General features: G+C 47.3%; 1 protein-coding gene across 2 annotated transcripts in view; it reads right to left on the bottom strand.

Annotated features, from left to right (window-relative positions):
- Positions 1-27,920, bottom strand: part of HLCS (holocarboxylase synthetase) — an 862,037-nt gene that overhangs the window by 565,926 nt on the left and 268,191 nt on the right. For both annotated transcript variants that reach the window (XM_085621286.1, XM_085621285.1), the window contains exon 5: positions 23,278-23,457. In XM_085621286.1, the coding sequence (XP_085477412.1) occupies positions 23,278-23,457 (180 nt within the window). The remainder of the gene's footprint in view (positions 1-23,277; positions 23,458-27,920) is intronic.

Genomic DNA, 27,920 nt, shown 5'->3' with positions numbered 1-27,920 from the left:
CCAAAATGGACACAAGGCATGTGAGCGCATGCATAGTGGCCACTTTGTAATGGACTTTCAAAAACATGAAACAATCCACTACAATATGGCTACTGTATGTTTACGCACATGTAAGGTTACCATCATGTAAGTTTGTAATGTTAAAAAATATATATATATTTATATTACAAGATGGCCAACGTGTATGCATGCTTCGTGGCCACTTGAGCAAAAAAACCTTTGACAGGAGACCTACTGGCTTGCCAATGCTTCTTTTCTTTTCAAGAATACTATAGGACTATCACTGACTTTATTCATGGATTGAAGATTTTTTTTTTTTAATAATTAGGGTCCACAAAAACTGGGATTTTACGTAACTCACACTGCTAGATTTTGGTCCATCTCCTATGTCCACGTTTTTCTTCAGATAATGAAACATAAGATGTGCCTGTTTTCAAGCAATTCCTAGCATGGGCTCCTTTAATAATATATCAGAGATACCTTACATTAGGTGATATTATTTGAACTAACTCAGTAACTAGTTTATTATTAAATCTGTACCCAAAAACTCTTATGCACATACAACGAGCAGGCACATTCACGCATACACATTCATACTGCTGCAGGGCACATTCAAACATTCACATTCATTTTGCTACAGGGCACATTCAAGCTTACACATTCATACCGCTGCAGGGCACATTCAAGCATACACATTCACATTCATACTGCTGCAGGGCACATTCAAGCATACACATTCATACTGCTGCAGGGCACATTCAAGCATACACATTCATACTGCTGCAGGGCACATTCAAGCATTCACATTCATATTGCTACAGGGCACATTCAAGCATACACATTCAGACTGCTGCAGGGCACATTCAAGCATACACATTCATACTGCTGCAGGACTCATTCACGCATACACATTCATACTGCTGCAGGGCACATTCAAACATTCACATTCATACTGCTGCAGGGCACATTCAAGCATACACATTCATACTGCTGCAGGGCACATTCAAGCATACACATTCATACTGCTGCAGGGCACATTCAAGCATACACATTCATATTGCTGCAGGGCACATTCAAGCATACACATTCATATTGCTACAGGTTTTCTCTCAGCCTGCTCTTGTCTTTCCCTTTCACTTGGATAATGACATGCCGTATGAAGACACATGAAAGGCTTCCTCGACTCCTCCCAGTGTAGCCCTCCTTCAATTCCTTCTCTACACGAGGAGCAATGTAAATACTCAGGTAACTTACTTTGGTGGACTTTACCTGCTTTTTGCAAGATATGCGTTTTCCCATTTATCAGTGCACTGAGGCTACACAGGATGACTGTGCTGCACTGTACCTTTTCCCTCAGTTGCCAGAAAGGTAGGCATCACTCTGTTTTTCCCAAGCACTGTTTGAAGGCGTTTGGCTATATGCTTCTTGTATGGCACATCTTGTGAGCTGCAACTCCTTCCTTCCATTTATTATGTAAACAAATGTTGCCCATTAAGGGATACTTCTGCACAGCTATGTCCAGTATGAAGAAGATTCATGAGGGGCATTGTACCCATGCCTCTAAAGGCACCCAACAAAGACTGTTCGAGGCTACCAGTTAGGTTAGACATCAAGCCCGGGCCATTTGGTTGTTTACAGTAAAAGCATGGGTGCTAAATTGTTATTTAGTAACATCTATACAGCACTGGTACCAAAAGTTCATGGCACTAAAACAGAAACACTATTCAGAAAAAAACTTTTTACTTACTTAAGAAAGCAATGGCCTTCAAACTGTCAGCAAGGGCATTCCAGTGTTTCATGCGATTCGAGAAGGTTAGGTCTAAGGAAACCAAGGCTCTTTCTCTGAGTGATAGTGTGACCTTCCTCTGGTGACAGCTTTGGAGCTATAGCCGCATTGTTTTGCATTAGATGAAGGTGGAACCAAATTACTGAAGCAAAGGACTGTATCTCAATAGGCCATGGTGCAAGCAGCCAACGCAACCTGGGACCGAGAAACTATCAAGGTGAGCGCAGGCTTCATAGATATGTTCACTGTGTGAAGAGACTGGGTAAGTCAGGGACATTCAAGGGATGACATTTACTGCTTCTGGTTTTAACATGAACAGTTTCCTGCTTGGATATCATATAGGTGGCAGTTTACACCTCTTGTAAGAAGCAGACCTTGTTAAGAAATTGTGATGAAGGTCACCTCTGGAATTGTCAGAAAGCACGAACCTTGTAGTACAGATCCAATGGGAGTGATAAATGCTCCCACACCTCGCCAACCATACACAAACAAATATGTTGGTTAGCCATAGACCCAGCGAATGGGCGAAGAGAGAAAACAGAGACGTTGGATATTCCCAAGATGACTTGATGGTTAGCTTGATACTACCTTCAACTAGCTAAGCACTGATATTGAAGAACTTATCTTTAATGTCTTATTGCCCTTTGTACAGTGTTTAATATCTTCTATCACACTTCAAATGCCTTTGGCATAATCTGTGTTTCCCAGTACCTATGTTTTGATGGAACTGATTTTCTGTTACACTGAAACACAAATATCTAGTAAATGGATGTCAAAAGCATTTAGAATTATCAATCTCCTCTCACTATACATATGTGCCTTCTGTTTTGTGAGAACATGCTCCCATATTCGAAAATATATTCAAGGTAGTTGTTTCATGAACTGCAATGTAACAAACACATATTACAAATATACAGTTCACCTGGGCAGCAACCAATCACTCCCACAAACTATATCCATACCTTAATACAATATGTGCATCAACAGAAAATATATATCACAGTCTTTGAAATGAAGAGAACCCTTTCTGTTCTTCAAGTCGGAATAACAAGTATTGGTATCTTTTGAGGAAGTAACAGTACTTAGAAAACAGAGTTTGTCTAAATGAACAGAATTGATTCCTAAGACTATTTCACTGTATTTAGTTATGACTCAATCAATTCCAAAAGCCCTAGTCTCCAAGATGTTCCTTAACCCTGGGAACAAGGATCCAGCTGCAGCAGCAGTGTATCGCGATTGCCTAGCAGGGAAAAAAGAGACCACAGGGAATTTATAATCTGTAACTTCAAAAGTGCTGCGGCCCCTCTGCAACCTCATGAAAGCCTCGTGGCTTCATAAGACTAGTAGTTTCTTTGACCGTACTCAAGTGTCTTATGTAATGCATTCAGTGAAGACTTTCCAAGCAGGGCCAACACTCTAGTGCACCACCAACCTTTCCTTCCTCTCACCATGTGCGCCACCTGAGAGTCTGGAGTATCATGTTTCCTCCTTGTCAAGCAGAAACAGTATAGGCCACAACACAAACTGAGTAAGGTTTCACATAAACCTAACAAAAAGAAAAATTTAGCATCAGCTCTCAAACTGGCAGTAATACTTTAACAGTACACATAGGGCACTGAAGGCAGGTGGAAATAGGAGGAGGAAATATAGAAATATATTTTCCAGTTAGAGATATTCATTTTGAAAGCAGGAAACACAGTCATGGCTCTGCTGTAATGATTCTGACATCTTGAGGTAGAATTCCCTGAATTGAAGAACAATGAGATAGAGTCAAAGGGTAAAACCTCCAATAAGCAATATAGTTCAGATGCCCTAGCCATATACAGCTTTGGTGCAGCAGACACCAGGCTTTATCAATGAACACAGGTCATTTTAGTTTTCCACCAAAAAATATAATGTAAAATAGAAGTGTGGATGCTCCTAGTGCTCTAGGTATGTGGGAGCACGTTTCTACAATCTGCCATAAGTCTGAGATGGCTGGGCCAGAGGGGGTGCATACTTCATTTAATCAATCAAATAAATTTTACAAACTATAAAATAAGACTTTTGAGCCTATCACTGGCTACAAGAATCAGAACAAAGGTTTGCAGCAAGAGATCTACTTAGAAGTATATATTTTCGAACACCAAATGTAGTCAATACATACCAACAAATATGTCTGACTTGTACGTCTCAACACCAAATATTATATTTTGCAGGTCAATGTATAGCAAGTAAAACAAACTGCACACAAGAAAATATGTTTTCTGATTAGTTTAGACACAAGGCAAACAAATATCAGGGGTGATGAGAATTCCTGCTTCCCCCTCCCTTTGGGGTGTAGGCGGAAAGGCGTATAGAAGACCACAATTTCACTCGCAATTAAAAGCGTCTTCTAGCGAGTGCCGCCTTGGAAATTCCAAAGCGCAGAACTGCTGGTGTTGCGCATTCTCTTCGGTGGTGAATAGATCTAACCAGGGCTCTCCCCACTGCTGAAAGAAACCTTGCACCACCTCCGAGTTAGGATGCCATTCATGATCCATCATGCACCTGCGGCTGAGTTTGTCCGCCCTGGCGTTCAGTGAACCTGCCAAGTGTTGAACCACCAGGGATATGCCCTGACATTCCAGCCATGTCCAAAGGCGAGGAGCCTCTTGGCATAGGGTCCACAACCCCACCCAGTTTGTTGCAGTACCTCATGGCGCTGGTGTTGTCTGTGAACACCTGCACTACTCTTCCCCGGACAGAGGGAAGGAATGCCTTTTAGTGCAAAAATCGCCCAAAGCTCCAGAACGCTGATGTAGAGTCTGGACTCCGTCGGAGACCAGAGGCCTCTGATCTCCGCCTCTCCCATGTGGCCGCCCCACCGCAGCAGTGATGGCTCTTTCATGTGAACTCTGGTTGGGGAAGGGAGAGGGATCTACCGTTGACCCAATCCTGATTTGTTAGCCACCACTGCAATTTGTGTGCAGTGCCTTCCGAGATCTGGACGCAATCTGAAAGATTCCCCTGAAGCTGTGCCCACTGAAACTTCAGGTCCCACTGCAGAGCCCGCATGTGCCACCTGGCATAGTCCCACCAGTAGCCTCATGGTCATTCTGACCGAAACCCGGAATAGAGGCTAAAAGATTGGAATCATAGCACGAATATCCCGGACTCGCTGCTCGGGAGGATAAGCCAGAAACTGCGCTGTGTCCAGAACCTCTCCGATGAAGAGGAGCTTCTGAGAGGAAATCAGGTGTGACTTCGGCATATTGATGGTGAATCCCAGTGAATGCAGGAGGTCGGCCGTAGTCTGGAGGTGGGAGATGAGAGCCAGGGGCGAGCCCGCCTTCAACAGCCAGTCATCAAGATAGGGGAAGACTGGAACCCCTGATCTGCGCAGATGAGCTGCGACCACCGCCATCACTTTCGTGAACACCCGAGGGGCGCTGGTAAGGCCAAAGGGGAGCACGGTAAACTGAATGTGCTCGTGCCCTACCATGAACCGCAGGCAACGCTGGTGGGCCGGCAGGATGGGAATGTGGAAATAAGCGTCCTGCAAGTCCAACGCTAACATCCAGTCTCCAGGGTCGAGAGCAGACAGGTCCTGAGCGAGTGTCAACATCCTGAACTTCTCCTTCTGGAGAAGCGTTTGACGTTCCTGAGGTCCAAGATAGGACGCAGGCCCTTGTCCTTCCTGGGCACCAGAAAGTAGTGGGAATAACAACCACGACCTACTTCTGGGGCAGGAATGCGCTCGATGGCTCCCTTGGCCAAGAGAGCCATAACTTCCAGTTGGAGAAGGGCCAGGCGATCCTCCGACATGCGATGGAATTGAGGTGGCATGGATGGAGGGGTATTCTCGAAGGGGAGGGAGTATCGCCTTTGGAGTATTTGCAAAAACCACCTATCCGACGTGATGTTGAGCAGGTGGGGGAGGTAATGGCGAATCCTGCTGCCCACTGGCGATGGATGGGCCTGAAATGTCGGATTAGGAGGTCTTGGAGGCTGCTGAAGAGGGGGTGATGGTGGACTGGCCTGCATGCTGCCCCCCCGACCCACGGCGGTGGGACCCACGTCCCCAGCCGCGCAGAGGCTGGACAGCTTGCGCAGGCCTGTGGCTCTGGGCAGAGCGTGGTGAGGCACCCCTTCCGTAGCCACGAAAGGGGCGAAAAGCAGACTGCGCTGGGCGGGCGGTGAAAACGAGGCCTAAGGATCTGGCCGCAACCCTAGAATCCTTAAAGCGCTTGAGCGTGTTGTCTGCCTTATCGCCAAAAAGGCGATGGCCATCAAAGGGCATGTCCAAAAGTGCTGCTTGGACTGCACCCGAAAAACCAGTTGACCTCAACCAGGTATAGGGTCTACGTGCTACCGACGTGGAAATCGTCCTGTCTAGTGAGTCGGCGGTGTCCAGTCCACACCGGATAGCGAACTTCGTTGCGTCTCTCCTTTTGGCAACAGCACGAGAGAGCACGACCCGGGCCTCCCCCAGGCAATGTGGCAGCACCTGCGCAACCGTATCCCACTCTGAGTGGGAGTAACGGCCCAAGAGACATGCAGTGTTCACGGACTGCAGTCCTAAGCTGGAGGAAGAAAACATCTTATTCCAAAAGTGGTCCAGCTTCTTGGATTCCCTATCAGGTGGTGCGTTAGGGAATGCGCCCTTGGAAGTTGAGGCTTGAACCACCAGGCTCTCAGGGGTGGGGTGTTGGGAGAGGAAAAGGGGGTCCCCTGGGGCCGGGCGTTAGCGTCAGGCAATCATCCATACCTGCAGGAGCCGCTGTGATGGGCTTGGACCAGGTGCCCAAAAGGATGTCCATGAGGGCCTCATTAAACGGCAGCAGGGGCTCAGAAGAGGCCGCTGCCGGCTGAAGCACCTCGGTCAGTAGGTTAGTCCTGACTGCCACCGTAGGAAGCTCGAGGTTTATGGCCTCGGCCACCCTACGCAACACCACTGTGTAAGATGCACCCACCTCCATAGCCACGGTAGGCGGAGAAAGCATGTCAAGGTCTGGGGACGTATCCAGACCACTGGCCTCACCCGACTCCTCTCTCCAGTCCGGTTCTTCCAACTGGTCTGCTAGAGGGTCCACAGTCTCCTACCAGTCCTCCTCACCATCCGCGGGTAGCCACTCAGGGCGACAGGGAACAGCGGGGGAGAACAATGGCACAAAAAGTACCAGTCAGCGCCGGTCCGGACATCAGTCCGGCTCTGAGTCTACATCGAGCGGGAGGCCGGGGTTGATGTCAGCTGGGGACAACTGGTGTCGGAGGTGGTGGAGGTGTCGTCACTGGATTCGGCCCCGGAGGAGATATCACGAGATCGACCGGCGCCGATCCGAATCCAGGCCTGAGCCGAAGCCCCTGGCATCGAAGGCCTAAAGCCCCCAACAGGGTCCGCGGGACCAGAGGGCGAGCCGGCGGAGTCGGGCTGCACAAAAATGGAATGCAAGGCCGGAGTCGACCAAACAGGCTCCGCATGCGGAGCCGGATGACTACCTTCAGCTTTCCGCGTCGCGTCGGCCGACGGACAGGGAGAACGCGAAGAGCGACGGTGCTTCTTCACCTTTTTTTCTGCTTGGACTTACCCGAAGACGAAGACTTGGATGAAGAATGGCAGTGACGACTTAGCGACCGGTCCTGCGACCTCTCTCGACCGGGACCTCGAAAGGCGCTGAGCTGACTGCCGGGTCTCGAAAAGCTTTCTGGACCGCTCTGCAAAGACTGGAGTCACAAGCCTTGGAGCCGGTTCAAGGACGGGACATCCCTGCGTGAATCAAGAGCTGAAGGACTCGAAAAGACGTAGACGAAAGTCACAAAAAGAGTCAAAAAGTGACTCGAGGTACTGCTCTCTCCGGATCTGCGCTGGCTGGCGCGGAAAAAGAAAGAACTGACCTCAGCGCGTGAGGGCGGCGTCTAAGTAGATACCGCGACGTCATCCCGGCGACCACGACGATAACGCCGAACGCGGAGTCGACCGACGTTACCTATCGACGCACAGGGGTACTGCTGACAAAAAATTATTCGGATCCAGTCTCACGCCTGGTGGTAATTCTAAGGTGAGGAATCCACAACTGTCTCTTTCAGATATTTGCTTGCAAGGGAGTGCCCTGGATTGCCTCGCTTCCTTTTTATTTAACCGCACCCAAATGGTTCCCTCAAGGAGTACAGTGTCACCACATCAGTGTGTTACCTTGTGTGGTTCCACAGGGCTCTCTTTCATGTTCTAAACTGTTCAATGTATATATTTCTCGCTAAATTAATCAAACAATTTGGGGTGTCTCTCTCATGTCTCATGCAAATGACACCCAAACTGTAGAATCGGTACAGGTGAGAATAAAACTGCCATGAAACGTTCATGATTGTATGCTGTCGCTCATCAGTGGATCTGTAGTAAAGCACTGAAGCAAGACTGCGCTCCTGAGTTGGTTCTCTATCAATCACGAGCTTACCGAGCTGGTGGCCAGCAGACTTGGAGGATCCTCCTGTGCCAACTCTTGTAACAAAATACCTTGCGGTCTTTCTGGATAAAGACCTAGATATGGATAAAGAAAGAAATATGGTCTCAGCCTCCTGCTTTTTATATCTGAGGTTGCTGCAGAAAGTGCTACCCACGGCAAATATATCTCACCTGGACCACTGCAATGCTCTATATCTAGGACTACCAGCTACAACTAAAGCCAGGCTGCAAAGAGTTCAGAATTGGGCTGCAAGACTTCTGGCTGGAAAGACGTTTTGACTCACTCTCTTCAGCCCTAAAAACGTTGCACTGGCTAAAGGTTAATAAGAGAGTAATGCTTGGCATATAGGGCATTTCATAAACAAGACCCGGAGATTCTGTCGGATAAACTAGCTGATCAGACAGGCAGATCTTTACGATTGTCAGATGCATCTTTTCTTATTTTGCCCAGAGTTAATTTTACTCACAAATACAGAGAAGCATTCTCTTTTCTTACACTTCAGCTTTGGAACAACCTGCCACTTTGCTTGAGGCCTGTGATGAATCTTCTTAGATTTCGTTAGGGCTTTAAGACCTGGTTGTTTCAGTAAAGAGATTTAGGCATCAGTGTGTGTTTTTTAACACCAAGCATAACACCCTGTAGGGTAAAAGCTGCACTTTAGAATTACAAATCAATTCTAAACGTTTTAAAAACTACACACACAAGTAAATAAACCTAAGGTGCCGAGTTACATTTTTTGTTAAGATTTGGCGCTTAGAATTGCGAGCTGAAAGCCAACTGTGAAATGTCAGTCAACATCACTGATACATCTATGTATGACCATAGAACACCTTGGAGAAATGGATTTTCTTCATCTGGTGATGCTATTCCAACTAGTGGGTTTGAAGGACAAGTTACTTACCTTCGGTAACACCTTATCTGGTAGAGACATGATCTAGCCGCAGATTCCTTACCTTCGAATTTCCCAGGCATCAGACTGGATCCGGAAGATTTCTTTTTCGGCGGCCCGCTCCGCGTGACAGTGGTGACTGCGCCATTGTGACATCTGCATCACCTACATAGGCACCAACTCGGCGAGCTGACGTCAGATGCACAACTTTACATGCCAGAATCGCAGAGCCATGTAGTGCACGGACATTGGTGTGTTTATGAACAACAAAGGCCCTGAAAACAATCCTGACCCTAGAAACCTGTCCGCAATGCGGGTGGATGGGTAGGTCTGTAAGGAATCTGTGGCTAGATCGTGTCTCTACAAGATAAGGCATTACTGAAGGTAAGTAACTTGTCCATCTGATAGAGACATCTAGCTGCAGATTCCTTATCTTTGAATAGATACCCAAGCAATACCATTCCCAGAGAAGGGACTGTGGACAAGTTTTGACTAGAAAGTCCTGCAGGACAGATCATCCAAAAAGGCCGTCCCTGTACACTTGACTGTCCAGGAAGTAGTGCTTGGTAAACGTGTGCCAGGATGCCCAAGTTGCTGCCTGACAAATGTCAAGGACTGAAACTCCACGTTGCAACGCCGTAGTAGCAGCCTTAGCTCTGGTGGAGTGAGCCCTATGGCCTTCAGAAGGCCACTTTTTGGTCAGAGTAGCAAACCTTGATGCAGAGGACGACCCATCGCAAGATAGTCCTCTTCTGTACTGCACAACCTTTCTTCGTGCCAACGTACCCCACAAAGAGTTGGTCATCCACCCGGAACGACAACGCTCTTTCTGTGTCCAAACAGTGGAGTGGCTCCTCTTCTTTAGAGAGGTGTGGAAAAGTCTAGAAAGTGGGCAAAGCAACAGATTGCCCCACATGGAATGGTTACAACTTTCGGGAGGAAAGAGGCCCTAATGCAAAGCACCAATTTGCCAGGAAATATTGTCGGGTAAGGAGGCCTGGATGACAAAGCCTGCAATTCGCTCACCCTCCTGGTAGATGTAATAGCCACTAAAAAGTTTGCTTTGATGGGGCAGTTGTGCAGAGGTTTGAATGGAGCACACATCAAGAAGGTAAGAACCAAATTAAGGTCCCACTGAGGCATAATGAAAGGGGAAAGTGGGAACATATGTACTAGGCTTTGAGGAATCTATTTACAATAGGAGATTTAAACAATGAGGGTTGGTCTGGCAGCCTCAGGAAGGTAGACGGGGCTAAAAAGTACCCTATGAGAGTGCCCAGTGCAGAGCCCTGTTGGGCAAGGGTCAAATAAAAAGCAAAACTTGAGAAAGAGAAGCAGAAAGAGGATCAATAGACCTTTCTATACAATATTTTACAAATTTGTTCCACCAGCAGGCGTACGTAGTCTTGATGGAGGTCTGCCTGGCCACCAAAATAACATTGCAAACTTCGAGAGGAAGGTCGAATGCCATCAACTGTTGCCGCTCAATCTCCACACATGGAGGTGAAGATTTGACAGGTCCGGGTGGTGGACCTTTCCCTGCTGCTGCAACAAAATATCCTCCCGAAAGGGCAACCTGAACGGAGAATCGATGCTCAATTTGAGAAGCCAGGGATACCAGACCTTCAGTGCCCAGTCCAGAGCCTTAAATTATATACCTGCAGATCAATGCTGTGGCGCTTACTGCTCGTATAGAAGTTGCCAAGATAATGTAGATTAATATCCCTACAACATTCATTTTTCTAGTCTTCTCGTCTAGGAAGTGCATGGAAGACGCAGGAGATGGATTCCTCATTTGTACCTCCTGCACAACTGGAGCCAAGAGGAGGTTTTCTATATACAAAAGATTCATCTGACTTATGGCTTTTCAGAAGCAGGAGCATAACGGAGGAGGCTCTTGGGTGGATGGGATTCAAATATCATGTTTTCTTCTGAGAGATCACATATATAAATATTGTGATGTCAGTTAGGAGACAACTAGAAGCAGAGACAAGAAGTACAATTACATAGCACAGAGGAAAATGGATAGCTTTTCAATGACAAAGGACAGCCAGTGTAAACGGAAGGGGCCATGAATAGATGAAAATAACAGCTATTGCCAAAGAGGCACCACAATGAAAAACCTATTGAGAGTTATGTGATGCAAATGATGGGTACCTACAAAAAAACACTGACCAGATGTAGACTGACAAAGAAGTGAGGCACAGCCAACCACACCTAAAAGTAGAAGACACCACATGAAGGCTGCCAGCAAATAAGAAGGGGCAAAGAGCGGCACTGGAAAAAAAGAAGTGGATTGTAATAAGAGGCATATTGTAGAGGCAGGAAAGGAAGATAATAGGCAGGGGATTCTCTTTGTACCAAAAGACATATGGCGGCAGCCACTAAGCGGTCAAAGGGGTAAAGGAAAATGTACGGCAGGGAAGGACTTGGCCACTGTACATTATAGGGGTGAAAAAAATGCATTAGAAAGGACGATGGAAGCTGATAGATGAGATAACATTTGGAGGAAGAAACAGGTTGACAGGAGAAGGCATGGGTTTCATTTGTGAAGAAAAACATACATGTCAGGAATACAAGTCGAACTAAAGAGTACTTATAAAATAAAAGACATGAACATATGCTGAAGGAATAAAAATTAAATAAACACTGTGCATATTTGCTACCATCTATTGGGGATAAGTGGTCTTCGAAGGGACTGAATAAATTGAAGATGAAGAATCAGGACTCCATGAAGGTTCAAAGATTGTACTACAGCACAATGAAATTGGCAAAACTTTATCTGGCCTCTGTGGAATGTGTCTTGAATTTGTAGGAGTAAGCTGCATCACCTCCTGGAGAGTGACCTGCGGCATGGAGTGCAGTGATGTCTAGGATTACATATAGGCCCTGCTAGAATGGTTCATAGGGTCAACATAGACAAGTCTAGAAGAGAACACCTAGAAAAGTAGAAAACAAGTATCAGGATCCAAGACTTGTGAGTTCTAAGAATGCCGTAGGTCAACAGGTCCACTGGCACCCATATCATCATTTCTGGGGGTCCTGGATATTGAACATCTTCTCAGCATCAAAGCCATTGTTTTCCAAACTCTCTGCACTGGATACCTCGAGGCTAGACAGGTCACTATCACGCCCCTTAAAGTTGAATGATGATTATAATGGAGGAGATGCTACTGGTGGTCTAAGTCACACCTTGGGGTATCACAGAGGATCTCAATTGATTTATGCCCCTTTCTTACCTTTTGCAGGGCACCAAAGTCTTAGCGGTTGGTGCATCCCAAAGGAACCCCCTATCTAGGCTCCAAGCCCTATCCTCTCACTGTCCCATAATCACCTAACAGACAGTTTTTGATGAATTGGCCAATTAACCACAGTGTGACTGTAGAGTACACAATGTGTGCAGTCTGCATGGTTGTCTTTTCTTTCACTTTTTTCTAGCCACAAGCAACAGGCTCAGCACTGGGTTGGTGTCTGCGAAAGGAGAGTTAAAACGATAGGGAAAAGGGTCAAGTCAATCTTCCATGCACTAAACTCAATTAAAAACTAGAGGTCTATGAAAGAAATGAGTGGAAGTAAAACGCTTTAAAATTGTACATTTAGCAAATAATACAGCTAATAACCCAATGGTTAGTCAGTTTTTAAAGAGGACTATTTAAGGCACGCCATGCATCCGAGCTCCAAATGTACAGGTAACAGTCCTTGTTAGAGTGATATGTGTCCACTCAATCAGATGTGGGGGAGGACTCTATAATGTTGGGAAAAAAGAGCTCCTGGGAACATCAAAAAGTACTAATTAGCAAACACGGATAAAACAACATCGATTCAAACTACAACCATGGACATCTGTAATTACAACACCCACAGACTGCAAAAAGGCTCCAAGTTTCCTGACTCATAATAAAAGCCGATCTTCACAGAGCCCGAGTATCAGTTTTTATTTGGGGACTACACTGGGAAACTTTTAATTTCCCGCGCGTGAAAGGGAAGAAGCTGCCGAGCTGCTCTGAGTCAGGATTGTGAGTTCCCCCCCCCCCCCCCCCCCCCCCACCGGCTTATTTCCCCAGTCAAGTGTTACTATCCGATTAACTGAGGATGACTGTGCCAATGCATGTTAATCTATCACTTCGCTCTTACAAGGCTGGATACAAATGCTTATCTTTAGAACCCAACATGAAGTCTTTGTTCTGTGTCACTTCCGTATCTGATCAATGAACTAATGAGAGCCGCCCACCCACAACAGCAGTGCACATACAGTACCAAAACAAAACCCAGTTAAAGTATACAACAGACTCAACTGCAACTAGTAGGAAAAGTACTTCAATCACTTACTGCTTAAAGCGAGCTTGTTTTACAATTAAACATGCTTCCAGTCCGAGAAGGGTTCACGGCGACCCTACAAAAACATGCAACTGAGTAGCCTATCTTTTATTCACTTGTGAACTGTCAGGATTAGCAGTACAAATTAAGAAGGGCAACCACCAACTTCAAGACGTGTGGTAGCCAAGCAGATCTACAGAGCCTGTCTCAGCAGGTCAGGTCTACAAGCAGTCTTGCAGCCCCAGCCGCTACAAGGCATGTCATAGCCGGGCAGGTCTAAAAGGCATGTCGTATTCCGGCCAATCTACAAAGCCTGTCTCGCAAGTGTCCAGGTCTACAAGCAGTCTCGCAGCCCCAGTCTCTACGAGGCATGTCCACGCCGGCGATGGTCTATAAGGCATGTCGTATCCCGGCACATCTACCCAGCCTGTCTCAAGAGGCCAGGTCTACAAGCAGTCTTGCAGCCCCAGTCTCTACGAGGCATGTCATAGCCGGACGGGTCTATAAGGCATGTCGTATCCCGGCACATCTACACAGCCTGTCTCAGGAGGCCAGGTCTACAAGCAGTCTCGCAGCCCCAGTCTCTACGAGGCATGTCATAGCCGTGCGGGTCTAAGGCATGTCGTATCCCAGCACATCTACACAGCCTGTCTCAGCAAGCCAGGTCTACAAGCAGTCTTGCAGACCCAGTCTCTACAAGGCATGTTGTAGCCGGGCGGGACTACAAGTTATGTAATAATCTGATGGTCTCCCTGGCATGTTAACCAGGTGGGTCTACAAAGCATGTAATAACCAGGTGCGTCTGCAAGGCATGTAATAACCAGGTGCGTCTGCAAGGCATGTCGCAGCTTGCTGGACTACAAAGCATGTAACAACTGGCTGGTCTACAAGACATGTTGTATCTGAGGGGGTCTACAAGAAGTGACGGAACAGCAGGGCAAATCTAGAAGGACCAGGTGAAACAGAGGAAAGGGCTTCATTGGACGTGAGGAAAAGAAGAACCTTCATAAATAGTAGAGTCTTGGAGTTTCATAGCGCAGTAACCAGAAGTTAATAGTGCCCAACTAAACTTATGCAAGTAGGCTCAATACCAAAACATTCCCTGATGCAACATAGTTTTAAATTCAGCCACTGTACTTTCAGAAAACAAGTACAAATACACCTGCCTGGGCCATCTGGAACTCTGAAACAACTCTTTCATACTATATTGGGACACTGTGCCTTCCATAATACAATTAGGAATAATGGCATTTTGGAATTTGTTCTAAAATTAATATTTTGTGAATTTCAACGTTATCAATTTTAAAAGTGAACTTAAATGTATATTATATAAATATATTAGGTATATGCAGTATGATAAATAATCAAATGACAACGTTTTTAAACGCTCTAATTGCCACCTTTTCTGAAGTTTCTAAGAGCTGTAAATACCAGGTGTTACTATTAACTTGTAGTGCAAAACCTCGAAAGGATAGAACGTTAGGTTGGCATTGCCAGAATTTAAACTCATATAGATCTTACAAGATGCCAACAGAGAACATTAACCTATCGAGGCACCTTAATGGCTAATGTCACTGCACATCACTGCTGTTAACATTAACTGCAATTCAACTCTGAAAGTAGGTAAGACTACCGAAGATTGAAATGTCTTTTATTTTATGTAGCACAGGAATTAAGCGCTTTTCACAAAGCTTTAAAGTGAGCTGATGTGGGACAATTCCAGGCTCCACACCATGCCTAAATTCAAAGTCTCAAACACTGGACATGTGGGAGCCTATAGGGAAGTTTGCAGGATTTCTTTTCTGACACGTTTGTAGTGTAGTCAATACATACCAACAAATATGTCTGGCTTGTACGTCTCAACACCAAATATTATATTTTGCAGGTCAATGTATGTGAGTAAAACAAACTGTGCACACAAGAAAATATGTTTTCTGATTAGTTTAGACACAAGGCAAAAAAATATCAGGGGTAAGGAGAATTCCTGCTTCCCCCTCCCTTTGGGGAGTAGGCGGAAAGGCGTAAAGCCGACTGCAATTCCACTCGCAATGAAAAACGTCGCCTAGCGAGTGCCGCCTTGGAAATTCCAACGCGCAGAACTGCTAGAGTTGCGCGTTCTCTTTGGTGGCGAATAGATCTAACCAGGGCTCTCCCCACTGCTGAAAGAAACCTTGCACCACCTCTGAGTTAAGATGCCATTCATGATCCATCATGCACCTGCGGCTGAGTTAGTCCGCCCTGGCGTTCAGTGAACCTGCCAAGTGTTGAACCACCAGGGATATGCCCTGATGTTCCAGCCATGTCCAAAGGCGAGGAGCCTCTTGGCAAAGAGTCCACAACCCCACCCAGTTTGTTGCAGGACCACATGGCGGTGGTGTTGTCCGTGAACACCTGCACTACTCTTCCCCGGACAGAGGTAAGGAATGCCTTTAGTGCAAAAATCGCCCAAAGCTCCAGAACGTTGATGTGGGGTCTGGACTCCGTCGGAGACCAGAGGCCTCTGATCTCCGCCTCTCCCATGTGGCCGCCCCACCGCAGCAGTGATGGCTCTTTCATGTGAACTCTGGTTGGGGAAGGGAGAGGGATCTACCGTTGACCCAATCCTGGTTTGTTAGCCACCACTGCAATTGGTGTGCAGTGCCTTCCGAGATCTGGACGCAATCGGAAAGATTCCCCTGATGCTGTGCCCACTGGAACTTCAGCTCCCACTGCAGAGCCCGCATATGCCACCTGGCATAGTCCACCAGTAGCCTCACGGTCATTCTGACTGAAACCCAGGATAGAGGCAGAAATATTGGAATCATAGCACGAATATCCCGGACTCGCTGCACGGGAGGATGAGCCCGAAACTGCGCTGTGTCCAGAACCTCTGATGAACAGGAGCTTCTGAGAGGGAATCGGGTGTGACTTTGGCATATTGATGGTAAATCCCAGCGAATGCAGGAGGCCGGCCGTAGTCTGGAGGTGGGCGATGAGAGCCAGGGGCAAGCCCGCCTTCAACAGCCAGTCGTTGAGATAGGGGAAGACTGGAGCCCCTGATCTGCGCAGATGAGCTGCGACCACCGCCATCACTTTCGTGAACACCCGAGGGGCGCTGGTAAGGCCAAAGGGGAGCACGGTAAACTGAATGTGCTCGTATCCTACCATGAACCGCAGGTAATTCCGGTGGGCCAGCAGGATGGGAATGTGAAAATAAGCGTCCTGCAAGTCCAACGCTAACATCCAGTCTCCAGGGCCGAGAGCAGATAGGACCTGAGCGAGTGTCAACATCCTGAACTTCTCCTTCTGGAGAAGCGTTTGACGTTCTGAGATCCAAGATAGGACGCAGGCCCTTGTCCTTCTTGGGCACCAAAAAGTAGTGGAAATAACAACCAGAACCTACTTCTGGGGTAGGAACGGGCTCGATGGCTCCCTTGGCCAAGAGAGACGTAACTTCCTGTTGGAGAAGGGCCAGGCGATCCTCCGACATGCGATGGAATTGAGGTGGCATGGATGGAGAGGTAGTCTCGAAGGGGAGGGAGTATCGCCTTTGGAGTATTTGCAAAAACCACCTGTCCGACGTGATGTTGAGCCAGTGGGTGAGGTGATGGCGAATCCAGCCGCCCACTGGCGATGGATGGGCCTGGAAGGTTGGATTAGGAGGTCTTGGAGGCTGCTGCAGAGGGGGCGCTGGTGGACTGGCCTGCACGCTGCCCCGCCCCCCGACCAACTGCGGTGGGACCCACGTCCCCAGCCGCGCAGAGGATGGACAGCTTGCGCAGGCCTGTGGCTCTGGGCAAACCGTGGTGGGGCACCCCTTCCGTAGCCACAAAAGGGGCGAAAAGCAGACTGCGCTGGGTGGGAGGTGGAATCGAGGCCTAAGGATCTGGCCGCAACCCTAGAATCCTTAAAGCGCTTGAACGTGTTGTCTGCCTTATCGCCAAAAAGGGGATGGCCATCAAAGGGCATGTCCAAAAGTGTTGCTTGGACATCACCCGAAAAACCATTTGACCTCAACCAGGCGTGGCGTCTACGTGCTACCGACGTGGAAATCGTCCTGCCTAGTTAGTCGGCAGTGTCCAGCCCACACCGGTTGGCTAACATCACCACGTCTCTCCCTTTGGCAACAGCACGAGAGAGCACGACCCGGGCCTCCCCCGGGCAATGTGGCAGCACCTGCGCAACCGTATCCCACTCTGAGTGGGCGTAACAGCCCAAGAGACATGCAGTATTCACTGACTGCAGTCCAAAGCTGGAGGAAGAAAACATCTTTTCCCAAAAGTGGTCCAGCTTCTTGGATTCCCTATCAGGTGGTGTATTAGGGAATGCGCAATTGGAAGTCGAGGCTTGAACCACCAAGCTCTCAGGGGTGGGGTGTTGGGAGAGGAAAAGGGGGTCCCCTAGGGCCGGGCGTTGGCGTCGGGCAATCATCCTATACGCAGGAGCCCCTGTGTTGGGCTTGGACCAGGTGCCCAAAAGGATGTCCATGAGGGCCTCAATCGGCAGCAGGGGCTCTGAAGAGGCTGCTGCCGGCTGAAGCACCTCGGTCAGTAGGTTAGTCCTGACTGCCACCGTAGGAAGCTCGAGGTTTATGGCCTCGGCCGCCCTACGCAACACCACTGCGTAAGATGCATCCACCTCCGTAGCCACAGTAGGCGGAGAAAGCATGCCAAGGTCTGGGGACGTATACAGACCACTGGCCTCACCCAACTCCTCTCTCCAGTCCGGTTATTCCAACTTGTCTGCTAGAGGGTCCACAGTCCCCTACCAGTCCTCCTCACCCTCTGCAGGTAGCCACTCAGGGCGACAGGGAACAGCAGGGGAGAACAATGGCAGAAAAAGTTCCAGTCAGCGCCGGTTCCGCGTCTACATCGAGTGGGAGGCCGGGGTTGACGTCAGCTGGGGACAACTGGCGTCGGAGGCGGTGTCGTCACTGGATTCGGCACCGGAGGAGGTATCACGAGGTCGACCGGCGCCGATCCGGATCCAGGCCTGAGCCGAAGCCCCTGGCATCGAAGGCCTAAAGCCCCCAACCGAGTCCGCGGGGCCCGAGGGCGTGCCGACGGAGTCGGGCTGCCCGAAGATGGAATGCAAGGCCGGAGTCGACCAAACAGGCTCCGCGGGCGGAGCCGGACGACTACCTTCGGTTTTCCGCATCGTGTCGGCTGACGGACGGGGAGAACGCGAAGAGCGACGGTGCTCCTTTGCCTCCTTTTATTTTGTGCTTCGACTTACCCGATGACGAAGACTTGGTTGAAGAATGGTGGTGCCGACTTAGTGACCGGTCCTGCGACCTCTCTCGACCGGGACCTCGAAAGGCGCTGAGCTGACTGCCGGGTCTCGAGAAGCTTTCGGGACCGCTCCCGCAAAGACTGGAGTCACAAGCCTTGGAGCGGGTTCGAGGACGGTACATCCCTGCGTGAATCTGGAGCCGAAGGACTCGAAAAGACGTCGACGAAAGTCACAAAAAGAGTCAAAAAGTGACTTGAGGTACTGCTCTCTCCGGATTTGTGCTGGCTGGCACAGAAAAAGAAAGAACTGACGTCAGCGCGCGAGGGCGGCATCTAAGTAGATACCACGACATCATCCCGGCGACCACGACGAACGCGGAGTCGACCGACGTTACCTATCGATGCACAGGGGTACTGCTGACAAGAAATTCTTCGGATCCAGTCTCACGCCTGGTGGTAATTCTAAGGTGAAGAATCCATAACTGTCTTTCAGATATTAGCTTACAAAGGAGTGCCCTGGATTGCCTCGCTTCCTTTTTATTTAACCGCACCCAAATGGTTCCCTCAAGGAGTACAGTGTCACCACATCAGAGTGTTACATTGTGTGGTTCAACAGGGCTCTCTTTCATGTCCTAAACTGTTCAATGTATATATTTCTCGCTAAATTAATCAAACAATTTGGGGTGTCTCTCTCATGTCTCATGCAAATGACACCCAAACTGTAGAATCGGTACAGGTGAGAATAAAACTGCCATGAAACGTTCACGATTGTATGCTGTCGGTCATCAGTGGATCTGTAGTAAAGCACTGAAGCAAGACTGAGCTCCTGAGTTGGTTCTCTATCAATCACGAGCTCACCGAGCTGGTGGCCAGCAGACTTGGAGGATCCTCCTGTGCCAACTCTTGTAACAAAATACCTTGCGGTCTTTCTTGATAAAGACCTAGATATGGATAAAGAAATAAATATGGTCTCAGCCTCCTGCTTTTTATATCTGAGGTTGCTGCAGAAAGTGCTACCCAAGGCAAATATATCTCACCTGGACCACAGCTACAACTAAAGCCAGGCTGCAAAGAGTTCAGAATTGGGCAGCAAGAATTCTTGCTGGAAAGACGTTTTGACTCACTCTCTTGAGCACTAAAAACGTTGCACTGGCTAAAGGTTAATAAGAGAGTAATGCTTGGCATATAGGGCATTTCATAAACGTTGTGCAAGCAGACGGTGTCAATTAAATACAGGCGTAATATCTGGGCAGCATAATAATCCCATGTGATTCAAGTACACCGCCGTCCTGACCTTGGAGGACCGCGGGAGCGCAGCGGCGGCATGGCCGGCTGTCTAATTGCCAGTCTTTTCAATGCACCCCCTTTGATGGATTGCGGGAGGCGCGCCAGGGCCATGAAGCAGCAGTCCGCCTGCCTCTCCTTCCGCGCCGGTGTCCTTCTCTGTGCCGCATCGTTGTGGGAAAAGCGCCGCCTATGGTTTGCTGTCGGCGGAGGGGGGGCCTCTCCCGGCCGCCTCCAGTCCTCCACACCTCGCGCCCTCCTCCGTTCAGCACTCTGCGCCCTCGCGGTAAGCTCCGCCTGAACTTTACTCCCCGGCTCACCTCGCCGGGGTAGGCCCGCATCGTTTCCGCGCCTTCTGTGCCGTCCAGATCTTCCATTCTGCCTCGGGCCGGGATGAACGGGCGCGCAGGGGTCTCCGCTACCACGAGCCACAATATTCTGGAGAGACAACCGCCGGATTAATGTTCGGATTTATTAAGAGGGTTCCTCGGAGCCTCCCTAGGCTGCGGCCATTTTCTACGGCTGCTAGCCACACCCCCCTAAAATTAATATTTTGTGAATTTCAACGTTATCAATTTTAAAAGTGAACTTAAATGTATATTATATACATATATTAGGTATATGCAGTATGATAAATAATCAAATGACAACGTTTTTAAACGCTCTAATTGCCACCTTTTCTTAAGTTTCTAAGAGCTGTATATACCAGGTGTTACTATTAACTTGTAGTGCAAAACCTCGAAAGGATAGAATGTTAGGTTGGCATTGCCAGAATTTAAACTCATATAGATCTTACAAGATGCCAACAGAGAACATTAACCTATCGAGGTACCTTAATGGCTAATGTCACTGGACATCACTGCTGTTAACATTAACTGCAATTCAACTCTGAAAGTAGGTAAGACTACCGAAGATTGAAATGTCTTTTATTTTATGTAGCACAGGAATTAAGCGCTTTTCACGAAGCTTTAAAGTGAGCTGATGTGGGACAATTCCAGGCTCCACACCATGCCTAAATTCAAAGTCTCAAACACTGGACATGTGGGAGCCTACAGGGAAGTTTGCAGGATTTCTTTTCGGACACGTTTTTCAACTTTCCCTTGATTACAACAATAAAACACAGTGCCCAGAAAATGTGCATACAATTTTGGGAAAAGACATAGTCATAGTTGTCTAGAATTCTCCATTAAGATCCAATCTTGATCTAAATATAGCCTAATGACATGAATCTAAAGGGGTTCACAGTCCAACTTACAGCCAATGCCACTCGCATTCACCCTACAAACGACCTTACTCTCAAACTAATGTAAACCAAGCAGGCTTGAAACAGGTCTTTCAACTAAAAAAAAAAAGTTCCACCCACAAAGAATTCAGACGTACCATACAAGATCACATACTTTCACCCCTGGATGGTGACAATGGTCTAAGCTACAGCCTTCCGAGCTCCACATTACTATCATTTAAGAGAATCTGCATGCTGCAGGCCACCTCATTTAATGCATGAAGAAACAAGTCCACACTTTAATAGAACTTCACTAGCTCTCCTTGCCGACCTGCACCATCTTAAAAACTAGCTGTATATACTACCGAGCCACACAACTACTGGTGATTAATGACTGGCTAACCGGTGGCTGTAGCATTCCCACATGTAGGGCCAAACTAGCCCTATTGTACCTAGATAAAGTCAATGGGTCTGCTCTATGGAGACCAAATCCCCAAATGTCTCCCAGAGGTGACACAAGTGGTCTTCCTGACTTGGCAGGGGCACTGCAGTCCATGAAGTGCCAGGGCACACTCACCCAACAGGCCCCATTGTGGCAGGTTTGACGTCTCAGGCATACCCTAAGCCTCCAAGGCAGGCTTTTAAGGCATGGGTTAACATAGATATATCCACTTTGGGTGATATTTTGACTGGGAACCAAATGAAATCCTTTCAGGATCTCCGGACACAATATGCACTCTCTCATAGACCCAATTTCACACATACCTGCAAGTCAGACATGCTCTTGCCATGTACAAGGAAGACCCTGTCACACACCCGGAATACAAACAGTTAGGAGCTGAGTTACTGAAGGTAGAGTGGGGAGTCATGCATCTACTGCACCATGATTAATAACGCTTCCAGCATCTTCACCCCCTTGAGGAGAAAGTGGGAAGCAGGGATTGGTCTCATGGATGACACAGACTGGCAACTGGCCAGTATGGCTACCAGTGAGATCGCTTTATCCTCCCACTAAAGACTGATTCAACTGAACTAACTTCACTGTACCTATATCATCCCCTTTAAATTATGGCACAAGGGAAAGGTACAGTCCCTCACCTGCTTCCACTCTCTGAGTCCAGATGCAGACTTCTTCCACATGATATGACTGGGCCCTCTAATCACTACTTACTGGCAACACATTATGTCCTTCCTCTCCGAAAGTCCTGTGGTGCACATTCACCCTGTTGCCAAAAGAGAGTTTACTAGGGGTTATAGTAGACTGCTCAAATGTATTTCTATATGAAAGTCGAGGTGGGGTGAAAGGGTTGGCGATGACAATGGTTGTGTTCAGTGCTATTTTATGTTTGCTCTTAAAATCAATAAAATTGGTTATCACAACAACAACAACAATAAAGACACTACACTGGTAACAATCCTTGTCAATTCTGATTCACAATGGACTAAGTTGGCCAAATCTAGCAACTCGTTTTTTGCCATAACTAAACCTTATTAGACAATTCTGATATTCCAAGAACAGTGGACCCAAACTTGATTGTCTGAGCCCCCTTCAGACAGAGCTTCTGGCCAATCCCTTTCTCCTCCGACTGACAGAACTGCGAATATTTTTTCTCAATACATACTTACATCATTAAAGTGTTGAGAGGGACACAATCAAAGTAAGATACTAATTCTATGTGCCTGAGAAGCTCACAGAACTAATGCTCAGTGGTATTTGTAACTTAGCAAAATATATGTACCAACAGTAAAGTACGACGCTAGAAGTTAGTGAGCCAGCGAAATGTCAATGCATCACTGGCGTAGCCTTCTAGGGGAAGTTTGGTTAAGAAAGAATAGGAGGTATTTCTATCTCAGAATATATAGGTAAATGGTTAAAAACATACATTACATTGGGCTCGAACCTGATTATTTTCCAATACTATAAGCAAACTAACACTTGGCATGACCATTTACCTTAAGTTCATGGTAATTCCTTTCATTAGCATACAGCTACTCAGTTGTGTTCCCTTCCATTCAAAGATCCGCACCATATTCCACCAGTGGGAGGTGGGAAACAGAGGGACTTTGCTCAGGTCCCTTGCCCTCGGTGCACTCACGCTAACCCACTCACTTGGGCAGAAGACTGCCAATCCCAAGGACATACTCACGTCTGCAGTGGTCAGAAGGTAAAGAGGTGTCAGTGCTGGTGGATTACTCAACTCACACCTCATGCCGAGGCTCTTGAGAATCTGAGTGAGCACTTCGTATCTCTTGGCATTGTCCTGCTTCAGACGATTAAAGTCTTCGGATTTTACGTCCTTGGAGCTGGGAGAGATTTCCAAATGCACCTGAAAGAGAAAGACAGTTCGCGGTGAGTCCTTCCAATTAATTAACAGTATGTAGAAGCCACGGCACGTAGTATGCGGTGTATGAATGGAGCGCCAACACAAGAAATCCTAAAAATAACTTTTTTCAAATAGTAAATACAACCACAGTCTTGAAGTTCAAAACTTTACACTCTCCAAACTCAATCTGTTTTAGACATACAGAATTGGCACTAAACCATTCTTTCCTGCGACATGGTGAGGAAGTCTGCTGAAATTCCCTACACGGTCTGGAGAGAGCTATTAAAAAAATAAAGTAGAACCGCAATCAACTGGTCAACTAGGACACAGAAAGAAGAGCTCTGAATGAAGTAGAAGAGAAAATGGCATGAATGATGGATCCCTGTTAGGCACATAGAAATATTTAGGATATAGATCATAGGGAAATTTGATAAAACTACCTCTGTTATCACGCAATATTTGGCTCATGGCAAACACATATTCAGAGTCTTCATACAGGGGTCTAAGAAACCTGCTATTGTCCATCCTACTAATAACAATCACTGCACAGGTTGGCAATACGGGTCATATAAGGTCCCTGTACACAGGCGATGCCATGCTTTTTTTTTTTTAGACAACCAGATATCATGCAGGAATTCAGGGAACGCAGGTATGCAGGTTAATAGGACTAAGTCAACCTTGTAACCACTGGGACTTCGCAAAGACCTCCCTGCGAGCCGGCTCCCTGAGGCGGGCCAGCCCTGGAGGATGGAGAACGTTAAATATTTGGGCATACAAATTGCGCACAGAGAGCAGCAGACATTTGATCTGCACATGGGATGAGTGCTTCTGAATTTGCATCCCTCAGTAACATTCTGGAACACCCTACCACTGTTTCTGGTGGATAAAATTGTACTAGGAAAAAAACGGTGATATTGCCCCGGTGTTTGTATGTTATGCTGGGTGCTATGCACGAGATTACTCGAGAGGTGTTTTGGAAACTTGATTCGCTGCTGCTGGAGTCCCTCTGGGCAGGTCAGCAATGCAGAGTAGGCCTTAATACACTAAAGAGAGAATGGGACAAAGGCGTCCCAGACCTGGAGCTATATTACTTAGTGACCCATCTACAGCATGCTGTCCATTGGCTGGATGGCGACCCTAACTGGGAGAGATCCTTATTAGATTGCACACATGATGGCCTGCAGCTTGGCGAGTTTCTGTTGCGAGGACGGGCATTCAAAGACCCCTTCCCGCATTTGATCCAGTTCATGGGCAGACTTTGGTATAAGGCGGTACCACGAGTACTTAGATGTACGCCATTTGCCCCGGCCTTAGATATTTGGATAATGTGTCCTTTTGCTCAAATTATGGACCTTATAGCAGTCGATAAATGGTGGGACAGAGGTTGCATATTGTTATCGGACTTCTCCCCGGAGCGATATTTTATCACTTTGCAGGAGGTAATCGAGACTTTGTCTTGGTGGGAAACAATTCCTGTAATATGCGAAAATTGCAGCCACGGCGCACAGGTTATGTTATGGCCTATCTTGCCTCACGCCCCAGAGCCATCGCACACATTGGTGACTTTATTGTCTATGTCGTGCGGCTGTCAGCTCATAACACACTTCTACAGGGCGTTGCGTCTGGATAGGCGGCCTGCACTGCTCCAAACAGAAGAGGCCTGGTAGCGTGTTAGTGATGAGACTTTTACTCCCAAAGACTGGTTAAAAATACATGCTGGAGCCCGAAAGGTGTCACTCAGCACCCGAATTAAACAGATCCAATATAATATTGTTCATATGGTCTACTTATCCCCTAAGAGACTGCACTCTATCTACTCAGCTACGGAACAGTGTTGCCCCCATTGTGGTGCCGCAACAGCCGATTTTCTGCATATGTTATTTCACTGTGCTGCTATTGTACCTTATTGAAGGAAAGTGCTATCCTGAATTAAACACACTACCGGCTGGGACATCCCCAGGCAGATTCTCCAGTGTATAATAGTACGGATTCCTGATAACCCAAAAAAAGAGACTGAATAGACGCTACACGGTATTGGGGCTGCTTGTGGCCAAGCGGCGTATAGCAAACAGTTGGCTGAGTCCTAGACCTCATTCTGTTGAGGCCTGGAAGTGGGATATTCTTGAGTGGGCCGGGGCTGAAGAGGCACATGTGAGACAAATGTGAAGGGATGTGAAGGTGGGCGGCGCCCTGCTAGTAGGGCTGCAAAGACACAAACATTACTGGAGCCCTGGGTGGAGGAAGAGGGCGGGGGAGCAGAATGGCCTTGCTGGGTTTGACCTCTACACATGAACTAGTGTGAACCACTCTACTTCATGGATTACACGTGACAGAACTGTGACCAGGGCTGAACATTATAATTCATTGACTACTGTGATGCCGAATGGAAGCTATTGAGGGGTGAGGGGGGGCGGGGGGCGTTTGGATGGAAGAGTCGGGAACTTCCTACAATAGTTTGTTTTCCTCGTTATAAACTCATGACTTTATTGGTTAGAATTTGAAATATATACAAGTCTCTTGATGGGGAAGGCTGTAAAATTCCATAACAGCTGGCTGGCAGATATTCTCGAATGCCTCCTTCACTAATTGTGCTCTATGGGCCAGATGAACGATCCTTACAATTTGTGAGTTGCAAATTGCATCGTTTTTTGACTCGCAAAATGTAATTTACAACAGTGTCTCCGACACTGTATGCGATTCCTAATGGGGTCGCAAATTGCACGCCTCATTAATATTCATGAGGCAGGGGTAATTTGCGACCCCATTGGGAATGGCTAGCACTCCCAGGGATGGTGGCCTGCTGGGGTCAGCAGACCACCATGTCTGTGACTGCTTTTCAAATAAAGCAGGTTTTTTTTTTTTTTTTTTTTTAAATGCAGCCCGTTTCTTTAACGGAAAACGAGAAGCATTTAAAAAAGAAAAATGAAACGTTTGTTTCATATTTTAAGAGTAGGCAGTGGTCTGTGGGACCCCTGCCTTCTCTTAAAAAATATTTTCGCATCCATTCACAAAGGAGAAGGGGTCCACAGGAAACCCTTTCCTGCTTGCATGTGGTTTACCACCTACTTAAAGTAGGTGGTAAACTGCGAGTGTTTTGTGACTGCAATTACGGGCGCAAACAATCGTACATTGAAGTATGAGTCGCTATTAGGAAGGGATGCCCTTAGCACTCCCCTTCCTAATAGCGAGTCGCAAACCCTATTTTGCGAGTCAGTAATAGGTTACTGACTCGCAAAATAGGGTTTGTACATGGGGCAGACCGATTTTGCGGTTACAAACGGGCCGATTTCCCATTTGCGATTGCTGAAACAGTCGTACATCTGGTCCTATGTGTATTACGCTGGATTACCTTGTTGTTGAACAGGTATTTGACTTGAATCCTAACATATTTTTGTCATGTGGATTCTTGTTGCCAAGGGACTCCTTAATGCTGGTACAGCACTGTGTAATGTAATGTGTTTTAAAATGCCAATAAAGAAATACTACCAACAAAAACAATCACAGCACAAAGGTGGCTTGCTGCCAGAAACTGATCTACACAGCCCTGAAACAGCAGGGTAAAGATAAATGAGCAACAACCACAGCCTTTGGGCACCAGGTACAACAACTCACTTGGCGTAGACAAACCTGCACTCTGCACCTCACTTTCTTGGCCATGATGGCTCACATATTGCCCTACTCTTTCCAAACCGTCATGGACTTGGCCGATTCTCCTTCCCCATAGAATGGAGACTAGAAGAGTCCTACAGACTGATGGTGCTGATTAAGACCTACTGCCTGGCAATCAACCATCTTCTCAAGTGCTGTTCTTCCTCACTGGTACAGCTATGGAACTAATATTGTCTCTCACCTAACGCCTGATATTGGGTCCCTACAACCTACACCAGGGATTCAAGGCAGTAGACCTGCAGCCAGAAGTGCTGCATCTATCTTTTCAGAGACTAAGTCTCACTCTCATACACTACAGTGCACATACGCTCATTCGGACACCACTGACTCCCTGTAATTTATCCTGAAATCTGCTTTATTTATTACTCCTTTCATCATCCTTCTTTCCTGTTGGAGACAAAGTCGGTATCCACCAATGGCTCCACAAAGTTGGTTTTCCTTGTGCTCAGCCGCCAGTGCTCTGGCTGCAGTAATAAAGCTCCATGCATGCACACAGATACATACCTGCAGGAAGGGTGGGCCCTACACTCTCTCTTCAAATTCACACATGCAAACACCAGTTTCATGGACGACACATTTACATTCGTAAGTATCAAGGCATATCTGCAGTGCCCAAGTCACAGGTCCATACAAATATAAGCATGCATTAAAGGTGCTCCATTCACCCTCCTCGATTATTTACACTCCCCTACAAGCAACCCAAGCATGTACACATACATATTACAGTCAGTTCTGTCACTCAATCTTGATTACTCTTCCCTAACCAAGCACGTTCAACACTTATCAGATTCACAACA

The sequence above is a fragment of the Triturus cristatus genome, chromosome 8, assembly GCF_964204655.1.
Source record: "Triturus cristatus chromosome 8, aTriCri1.1, whole genome shotgun sequence".
Lineage (NCBI taxonomy): Eukaryota > Metazoa > Chordata > Amphibia > Caudata > Salamandridae > Triturus > Triturus cristatus.
This window is presented reverse-complemented; position numbering and strand designations above follow the sequence as displayed.